Here is a 10,329-nt window from a genome sequence, read left to right on the forward strand (position 1 = left end):
AAAATCTTTTCCTTAATTTTTATGTAGAAAATTTCCAAGAAGAATACAAAATTCTTTAATAATTTTCTTCTCCATGTGCATTTGGGGGGGGGTAACCCTCTCTGTAGTTTATATATTTTAGTTTCATTGATTTTCTGCCATATACTCCATAGAAAGCAAATTTAAGTTCAAAAAACTAGTTGAAAATAGCATTTCAACCATTGTGTGAATAACATTAAAAATTATAATGAAAAGAGTTAGTAGGCACCCATTGTTACCAAGCACCCTTCTGAGCACTTCTATGTGGACTAGGGTTTTCCCCCTCACAATGACCATATAAATCAGTTGAAGAAGGTAGAGCACAGCAAGGTTAGGTAATTTGTCCCAGGTTGCACAGTAAGTATTGGGGGAAAGAAACAGGTAGCCTGACTCTGGAGCTTTACCCTTAACTACCTTTCCATACTCTTCCTTTCTAGGTTCAAAGCCTAGTGTAGGTGGATGGTATAAAGGTGATCTCTAAGTAGCATTGGGATGGAATTTAGTATTGGTCTAGCTCCTGTGCCAGGATCTGCAGTATATGTAAAGATAAATAATACATAAGTACAGTAGTTATAAATCTGTAAGCATATAAGGTGTTTTCTTAAGCTCAGAAAAAAAATTTAAGTAGGCAAAATGTAAAGCTTTCTTTTTTTTCAGAATAACAGCATTTCTGAACGCTTAGATCAGAGATAGAAAATGACAACCCCATCACTATGTTTCTTCAAATAGACAAAAAATCTAAATGAGTGTATAGGATCCCTGATGTGCTTATAAATATGTAAATTCCTGAGCCTCACCCTAAAGATTGGTTTAGTAGATCTGGGGTAAGGACTCTAAAAATCAGAATTTATTGCAAGCATCCCAAAGGGAAACTGTACCAAACAGTACCAAGCTTCATTTTCTTCTTCTGCACAATGTAGGTGGTAATCACCCCATCATTTAAATGTATCCATTTCAGCAGTGTGGTGACAGCACAGAGCTGTGGTTCTCAACCTTGGCTGTACATTAGAATTATCAAGGGAGCTCTAAAAACTAATGGCTAGGGCCCGGCAACAAAATTTTAAAAATCTCCCCAGGTGGTCTCGTGTACAGGCAGGAGTGGAATCATTCTCCTAGAACAGTGATTGCCAAAGTGTGGTCTCTGGACCAGCAGCATCAGCATCTCTCGGGAACTTATTAGAAATTCAAATCCTGAGGTCACAAGCCTACTGGGCCAGAAACTCTGGGGATGGGGACCAGTCATCTGCAAACCCAATCAGCAAACCCCGCAGATGAATCTGATACATGTTCAAGTTTGAGAGCCACTATCCTAGAACAACAGACAACACAGCACGTGGTCAGTGTTAATGCTCATTCAATCATCCCCTCCAGTGAGCAGCAATAGTAAAAGGCAAACCTGCTTCATGCTGAGCAGGACCAACCTGTCAGAAAGGGGACTGGTGTCCAACTATCTTGAATTCCAACTTATTTAACAAACCTTTATATAGAGCTTGTTCTGAACCAGATACCATTATAACTGCCTTCCATATATAGCTCATTAATACTCATAACAGCCTGGCTATTATCCTTGGTTCAAGTGTAAATCAATTCATCCATAGTAAACCTAGGATAATAATGGCTGAGGGAACTGAAACATAGAAAGGTTAAATTGTCCAAGGTTACACAGCTAGAAATGATGGAGCCAGTTTCCGATCCCAAATAGTCTTTATTTGTGACTTTACAAATAAAATTTATTGGTTGCTTTAACCATTTTGCCATGGGGATTGTCTATCAAGATATAACCCTCAGAGTGAAAAAAACCCTTATCTGACCTTCCTGTTGAAGTGCCTCACATTTATTTCATCAAGTCCAAAGCCCATTCTCCATGGTCCTGTCCTTGAGATTTCATAAATACTAAAAGACAACTAAATTATTTACTTCCTAAAAGTTTCTAGAAACCAAAGCCTCTTAAAATGTTTTGAATTAATTATAATACTTGTTAAAATTTTGTATTTGAGTGGGGTATGTACTAAAGATTTTGAGTGAAGTTAAAAATTGAAAGTCTTGGGAAACAGAGGCAGAGTTCGGGTGACATCCTGGTGCCAGGAAAGGCCCTCTGGGTATCACTACCTCAGCATAACAGCAGGGGGCAAGCTCAGCCCTAGTAGATGTGCACCTACCCTCAAATAAAGTTCCTGTAGGATAAAACCATTTAAAATAACCATTGTTCTAACAAACAAAACCTTTCAGTTGCCTCTTATTATTTTAACCTTTTAATTATTACGGATTTCCTTTCATATGCATTTCTGAATTCTCTGTTTACTGCAGAAAGACTATTCTAATTTTCTATCAAGAAAAAGCAAGATTAAGATAACCAAAATTGACTGTGTTTTTGGAAACATTAAAGAAGAAGACCTTTGAAGAGAAAATCTCACTCTTTACAAAGCCTTTTATAGCTATCTTGACGGTGAAAGACCTTGGGGGTTGAAAGTGGGCTTCCTACCATCAATGAAAGAAGTTTGACCCCTTCTCTTTTTTGGACATTAAGATGGATCGTATTAATCAAGACTACTGAATTATAAACTCATTTAAAAAATATAAAAACCAGAGTTATACAGTTTTGTTTTAATGAGTCATAAAAGACAAGTGGCAAATCCAAATCAACTTAATTGGAGCTTAGTATTTTTTTTCCCCTAAAATACATATTTACCTGGTTTCATGGGTCTTTTATATGTCCTGATATTACATGATTGAAAGGCTTAGAATAAAACAATATAAATGTGTTTGGAGTTGAGTTCTGAAGACATGACTCACCAGCTGAGAAAAATGTGGTTCTAAGAAATGGAATAATTGACAAGGAGCTCTGAACTTCACTGGCCCACTGCAGTTCTGGAGCAGGGAAGTGGTAAAATGCTGTCTTGTTTCTTTACATAACTCTGAGCCTACCAATGTGGATGTACTCAAAGTAACAGACTGCCTAGTTCTCTGTTGCTCCATTGATATAATTGTATTCTATCCTTCAAATACTGAATTCAGTTCAATAATCATCATGCATTTTGAATAGTTTTATTTTGGTAAACAATGGGCCTTGCACTTGATGTTGAATACTTTATAAGTCTCTTAGTTTTAAAATATTTAATCTTTTCAAAATGATTCCTTACCCAGTTTCAGTTTATCGTGATAGTGGATGTAACTGTGTATAGCATTAAGGTTGCATTAATGGAGAGGTGCAGAAGAATCCTTACAATGTGCTTAGATAAAGTGTAATTTTCTAAAGCTATTTTTTAACTGGGTTAGTGTAACTAATTATATAATAAATGTGAAATATATTTTAGTGAATATAGAATTTGCTGATGAAAATTCTGTGATCTTTTTGAAGTATAGACTCTATTAAAGCCTTATAATATATATAAATCATTGCCTCTAGCCATAATTTCTAGTGCTATAAAATTTTATATTTGTATTTTTTTTTACTGCAATAAGAAATTTTTGCAGGGGATTATCACAAACATCCCAATTCATGCATGGTGAGTATATTAATGTGCATTTTTAGGTTAGAATGGGATCTTCTCTACTATTTTGCCTATTTAAGAACAGTCAAGGTTTATTTCTTTTTACAGGTAAATATCTATACTTGGAATGCAAAGAGAATTTATATTGAGGATGAGAAGATGATTATTAGGTTCAAATGTGTGTAAGTGACATTTGATGGGTCAATAATGGTTGAATATTGTTAATTTCATGTTTCAACTTCATAAGTAAGAACAAGTAATCCTAGACAGCATTTCCTGCAATGTGGACAAATGTGTCAAAGGGAAGCAGGGGTGGGAGGGGGCTGATCAGGAAGATTATGGGGAAAAAGGAATTTTGAGGAAAAAATAGAACCAAACAGAGGTAGACATGGTGGCACACAGGTTAAAGGTATGGATAGACACTGGTGGGAAATACACTGCAGTGTTTGGGAAAAATGAACAAACCTGCACTATTACAGGTTTAAGGGAAGGAGATAGGAGATAAGGCGAAGAGGGAACAGAGATACATTCATGATTGCAGAACCCCGCAATATAAGAGTGGTTTGATCCTTGAGGTTCACAAAAGCAGAGCATTGTATTTGCTAGGTTTTTTACCCCCAAGATACTCAGATCAATATGAGATGAAAAATGCAAGTCCTGATGTATTTTTCACAGTATATGCAGTGAGAATAAAGGGGCTGGGATAGTAGAAAATAAAATTCTTATCTTTCTAAAAAGACACATTCCTCAGTAGCTAGATGAGAGAAGGAGCCATTAGCCTTGTGGGATTTCTGGGCCTAAATTTATCTAGAAGGAGACCAAGGTTTTGAACCACTTTTAGATCAAAATACTTTAGCATGGATAAAAAGTCTGAGTTTCAACTGCCAGGTGGCCTCCCCAGCTGCAGGCCTGGAGAGAAGAGGGCCAGTGAGCCCCCATCACTGGTGAAGACTTAACTCTTTGGGGATGCTTCTGGGACAGGACCTTCCAATATCACCGCCTCCCTGCACAGAAGACATCAGACAGTGCATGGCCTTTGTAAAGGTAGGCCATGTGGAAATCTTTCCAGTGACTCCTAAGGGGTCTGGCATGACTTTGGAACTGACCAGCTTATCCTTTAGTCTTGTACCTGCCAAAATGGTCCCCAGCAACCAGATTTTCTCCTGATATACACACATTCAGCAACTTCACTTCTCTCCACTTTAGACATGTGTTATGTGCTTTAACTGCTGTTCATACTCCTAAAATAACTGGCATAAGCATGCTGCCCATAGGCAAACACATTTGAGTTTCAAATTTTCACAAGAATAATATTGAGAAAAAGGGGAAGCATCAATTAAATTGTGGTTAGGCCCCAAGTCTCAGTCTTGGTTTTTACTTACAACCAAACTTACAGCATGCACATTTCCCCATGGACAACTGGGAAGCAAACTTGATGATAACATGTGAGTTAGAAATGACCTTACATTAACACTCAAAATGAATCTGAGCAACATGATCAAATAGGTCCCAAGCCTTTGTGGGAAAATAGTGGCCACAGTGATCCTAGAATGCAGAAGACCTGGCCATCGAGGCAACTCAACTTCCTCGCATGCTTTTCAGCCACCAGGCTGGCTAAACGTGTCTCTGTGGACTCAGGACTGTAGGAAATAGAGTAGAAAATACTTTCCTCCTTCATTAAGATAGTATCATTCCTGTCAGCAGTGATCCCAGAAGAAAAAGTCAAGAAAATTTAGGTACATTTTGCTGATTCTTGTCACCCAAAAAGAAGATGTAATGAGTCAACTTAGAAAAAGTATGGCTAGGGCCTCCCCGGTGGCGCAGCGATTGAGCGCTAGGTTGCAAAGCTGCCCACAGCCTCTGCAGCGCCGGTTCGATCCCCGGCTGCACTCCGGCCACTGGAGGAGGGTCCCACATGGCGCCCAGACTTCCTCTGCCGCCTGCTGCTTCCCTCAGCAGTGTGCTTCGGTCCTTCTGCCTGCTCTGCTCCCTGCTCTGGCTCTGGTGAATTCTCTCACCCTCCCGCGCTTCTGACTGTACACAGTGCTTGTATAAATAAATAAATAAATCTTTAAAAAAAAAAAAAAAAAAAAAAGAAAAAGTATGGCTAACCAGGGCCTCCCTGGTAGCGCAAGGGGTTAAGACACAACCTATGAAGCTATCCGCAGCCATTGCAGCACGAGTTTGATCTGGCCAGGGAGCAACCCACATGGCGCAGCAGACCTCTCCTGACTCGTCCGCTGCTCCCCTCAGCAGTGTATTTCAGTCAGTCTGCCTTTTCTGTTCCCCACTCTGTCTCTGGTGAATCCTCTCACCCTCCACACCTCTGGCCTATACCCTAGTTCTTGTATGCAAAAACAAATAGATCTTTAAAAAAAAAAAAAAAACCAAGAAAAAGTATGGCTAACCAATAATCCCTGTAAAATGTTTTTTAAACCTTGAAATTGTACTTTCCTCCTATGTTATTAAGGTAGTATTGGACATCACTTATAAGTTGCTTTATTCTAGCTATTTGTTGTGTTCTTATGAAATCTATACTGCTTGCATAACAATTTTCTAGATAAAAGAAATTAGAGCAATAGAAAAGCACTTGATACATTAGTTGGCTTGGGTCTTTGGTTTAACCAGGGCACATGTGCCTTTCTGTAGGAGGCCTTCAGCTACTCATATGGGCTTGGCTTGTGGAACATCTTGGCAGAGGTTAGAAAGTCAGATGATTTAAAGGCATTGACCCTCGTGATTTTGCACCCTTCCTGCACTGAATGTGGTTTCTGTCCCGGAAATGTGGGAACACAGACTTGGCTGTGCTTCCTAATGGGTTTTCCATCTGTCCACAAGAGCATGTATTTGATGGGTTTTGTGGTGCAGAAGTTGTTTGGGGTGGAGGCATGTGGAGCAGCAGGCTGAAACTGCTGAATGTGAATTGGCTTTGCCTTGCATATGGGTGTTTTTATTCTCGCTGGAAACTGGTCCCTGCAGAATTTCTGGGGAGCTCCTCCCCATTGTAAGGGGTCTTGTGTGCAGAGGATGAGTTGATATAAATCTGCATTTGAGTCCCAGTTCAGAAAAGTTCAGAATTTGATTTTCAGCAGAACAAAAGTGATAAACATAAGAGATGACAGTTCTAAGCATCTATGTTGCAAAAGTCAACCACTTGGAGAAAAGCTCTTTTCAAAAGTTAAGGAGCTATGGATTATTCCCAGATTTTGCTTAACAATAGCCAGTGGAGCATCAAGTTTTCCAGAGGTGTCAGTCCAGGTCCACCCCATCTGCATAGAGGGGAGAGTAGGGTCTACTCCTCAGATCGTGGACAGCACCATGTCAGAGAAGAACATGGGAGGGTTGTTTATTAGAGCTTATTTTTAGGTATTGACAAATAGATTTCAAAGTGGTTAAGCCTAAAATTCTTGCAGGGAACTGGATTTCCATCAGTGATGTATGTAAATATTAATCTGTGGCAATTAACTATGGATTGTGTCATAGATGGTTTCCCCCGTTTTCCTGCTTCATTTCCTCATTTCTCTTTTCATTTTTCCAAATTAAAATGTAGCTGGTTCACAATGAAGATAGACTGATAGATTGTCGAAATGATAGACTATAGAAAAATCCTCAAGCCTTACTACCTGATTACAAATTACCTTACTAAGGATTTTTTTTATTCCTGGATAGTTAACAAAACGAAGACACACACAAATGCAACTAACCACTTGTTTGTAATGTATCTTATGAACTCAGAAGATGGACATGCCTTCTTTTCAGGTTTAAAAAAAATAGAAATTTTTTTCCCCCCTCATTCTGTTCACCTTAGAACGAAGGCACAGGCTAAGAGCAGTTTGTATTTTGAATCACCCTTTTGTCAAATGTTTCCTTTCTTGTTGGTCAGAGTATAAATTCAAAAGGTGTATTAGTCCAGTTGTATTTGTATAAAATAGCTGCAGCAGAATAGCCTGGGGCTTTACCCTAACTTTGGCATCACGTCTTTTGTAAAGGTGAAAATGAAGCCACACAATCAGTGTTTTGAGAGGTAGAGAGCAGAATTGAGGCAAGTTCTGATAAAGTTCACTTCAGGGAGTTGTTTCTAGACTGGAAAGGAGTAGTTTGCTTCTATGTGAACAATCACCAGGAGTTTGAAACTAGCATGTGAGAGTTAAAATTCCTCTAAGCCTGAAATTTCTGTTCAATTTGAGCCCCTAGGGTGAGGTAAGCTCCACTCTAGGGTTAAAGTAAACCATTTAAACTAGTTTGATTACTGGAATCTTCTAAGCTGCTCATTATCTGGACCAAGCAGACATCCTGGGCCTTTGGGATAAGCGCGAACCCTTCCTTAGCTTCTTCTGCTTTGCCCAGATTTAGTGATCCCTGAATTGTCTTGTCTGTAAGGAACAGGAATAGCAAAGGACTAGAAAGGGAACTTAGGGCCAAAAAAGAATGAGGAAAAGGCAAGGTTTGCCTAGGTTGGGGACTTTTCTCAACTCCCTTCTTGTCTTTTCTTGCTAACTTCTGAGAAAATTTATAAATTTATAAATCTACTGACTTTCAGAGTTTCTAGTGCTTGTTTCGAAGTAGAAAGTGCATGACCAAACGTGAGCATTTTTATTTCTTATGAACTTTGCAAGTTTTTTTTTTTTGACTTTTTGGATGATGTGCAGCAGTGCTCTTTGGGGACTCATCTCTTGGACACTTTGGAATCCAAGTTCTTGTGTAATCTATATCTCAAGTACGATACTACTTTCAACTGCCTGATAACTCCTGTCTTGTTATTCCAGGATGTGATCTGGTCGACTCAGCCACAACTTCTTACCAAAGAGGCTCTGATACCCAGTTGCCCAGAAATTTCGGAATAAGATAGCTGGATTTATGCTATGGCAAGTCTACCCCTAGATTCAGTCTAAAAAGGGAACTCAGAAGTGAAGCATGACATTTTTCTATAATTTTCTTGAAATGTTTCTGAGTGTTTCAGTTTCACAAAGGATGAGAGGCATGATATTGGAGTGGAAGATGACTTCTCCAACTTGAATTCTAAGCTTTCTTTTGCCTCTACTTAGCAATGTGCATTTCAGCAAATGACATAACTATATAACCCTAGTCTTCTTGTCTGTATAATAGTTGTAAGAGCCCAGAAGTATACTGGATTTTTTTTCTTTTATTAACCTGGTTATCAACATATAACTATGTTTCCCAGAGTCACCCTCTCCTATTTGGTTCCAGTTTAGAATTTAGCCCAGAGGAGACCTTATACGAGAGCTGTGAGACAGAGTCAGGGAGCAGCATTACCTTTTAAAGAACTTTCTGCAGTTGGATACAGTGACAAGCAAATGCAAGGTGCCTGGTAGTTTCTAGTCTGTCCTGCCCCTTCTACTGTACACCCAGCTCTTCTTGTTGCCTGCTGGTCCTGCAGATCAACAGAGCCCCAGGCCCACCACCAGGTCCTTAGGGACAGACTCACAGAAGCAGTAGCAGAAGCCTGCACACATTTCACCATGAGCTCCCCATTAGCGCTTCCACTTCAGTGGGACCCAAGTCATGTGTGGCCCTCAGAATATCTCATTCTCCATCACCCCTTCCCAAACCTTCACTTCTTGAACTCCTTCCACAATTTGTGAGGTGCAACACATGTAATAAATTCATTATCCCATAACCCAGTCATTCTGCTTTCCTGACTGAACCCTGCATCTCACCAGTCACCTCTAAAGGCTTTTCAAAGCAAGCATGTGCTTAAGCCTTTGCATAGGTATTCCCTTACCAATGATTAGTTACTTAATATTTGAAAAGAGAGGGTTAATTGGGGCTAAGCACTCTATATGTTCCTGTCACATACATTACTTCATCTAAAATATGTGTGAAAATCTCTGTGGTTCTGGCATGTGTGGGCAAGTGCAAAGAAAAACAACAAATGTGTATTACAGTGATGAGCCAAGCTCTTTTCTTCTTCCCTGGGTCCCAGCTGTTATCTTAGTAACTGCAGAAATTCCAAGAGACCTAAAGACATTTACTTTGCAATTAACAGAGGGAAAGAGATCTATTTCTGAAAGTTTTGCTTGAGTGTTTAATTTCTGATCGTACTGTTTGCTGGAGGAAAATATTATTCTGCTAGGCTTCCAATTTGCCCTTCAGTTTTGCAAATTCAAGTGTACATGTATTTTTTTTTTTTTTCCTGGTGGTTTCAATGTTTGAAACTGTTGGGGAACCAAAATGTATCTAACTCTGGTGTGTAGATTAATAAATGCTCCTGGTCTGATATTCTGTGGCTTTCTCCTTCAGAGGCTTTGCAGCAGGAACCCCCCTGTGTTGTTGAAAACACCTGATTCATGCTTGCCTGGTCTGAGAGGAGACCAGGGAAGCAACACTTTCAGGAGCATGTCGCCCTCTGATGGTCATTTATCAATAGTACAAAAAACCAGAGGCAGTTGGGGAACCTGAATTCAAAAACAAGAAAGCCCTCTTACTTTGTAGTTTTGGTATTTCTTAAACATCACCCCATTCAGTCCACATGTATTTTCCACAGAGACACCTAGTGACACTAGAACAGTTGCTAGATCACTTTGAGTCTCTTCTGAAAAGTACCCAATTATATTTTTTATGAAGGACTTATCTGCATTTTCAGTGATTGGGAGAAATATAGCCAATATTTTCAAAAACGTTTTCATTTATATAAAGAAAAGAAAATCAGACTAATATGATTAGGCATTCATTCATTCCCTCCTGTGTCTAACACAATGGTCTCAACCCTGGCAGCACATCAGAATTCTCTGAGCAGCTTTAAAAAATATGAATCATTGGGCCATACGTCCAAATAGTTCTAACTTGGTCCCCACTAAGA

At 39.3% G+C, this 10,329-nt stretch overlaps 1 protein-coding gene across 1 annotated transcript in view; it reads left to right on the forward strand.

Moving 5' to 3' along the window:
* SNX31 (sorting nexin 31) overlaps nucleotides 1-2,435 on the forward strand; it is a 49,048-nt gene extending 46,613 nt beyond the window's left edge. The window contains exon 14 of the mRNA XM_037501758.1: nucleotides 2,326-2,435. Coding sequence (XP_037357655.1) covers nucleotides 2,326-2,418 — 93 coding nt within the window. The 3' untranslated portion in view covers nucleotides 2,419-2,435. The remainder of the gene's footprint in view (nucleotides 1-2,325) is intronic.
* Nucleotides 2,436-10,329: the final 7,894 nt, after the last annotated feature.

Source organism: Talpa occidentalis, unplaced genomic scaffold (assembly GCF_014898055.3).
Source record: "Talpa occidentalis isolate TD23 unplaced genomic scaffold, MPIMG_talOcc4v2.1, whole genome shotgun sequence".
In the NCBI taxonomy this organism is placed as follows: domain Eukaryota; kingdom Metazoa; phylum Chordata; class Mammalia; order Eulipotyphla; family Talpidae; genus Talpa; species Talpa occidentalis.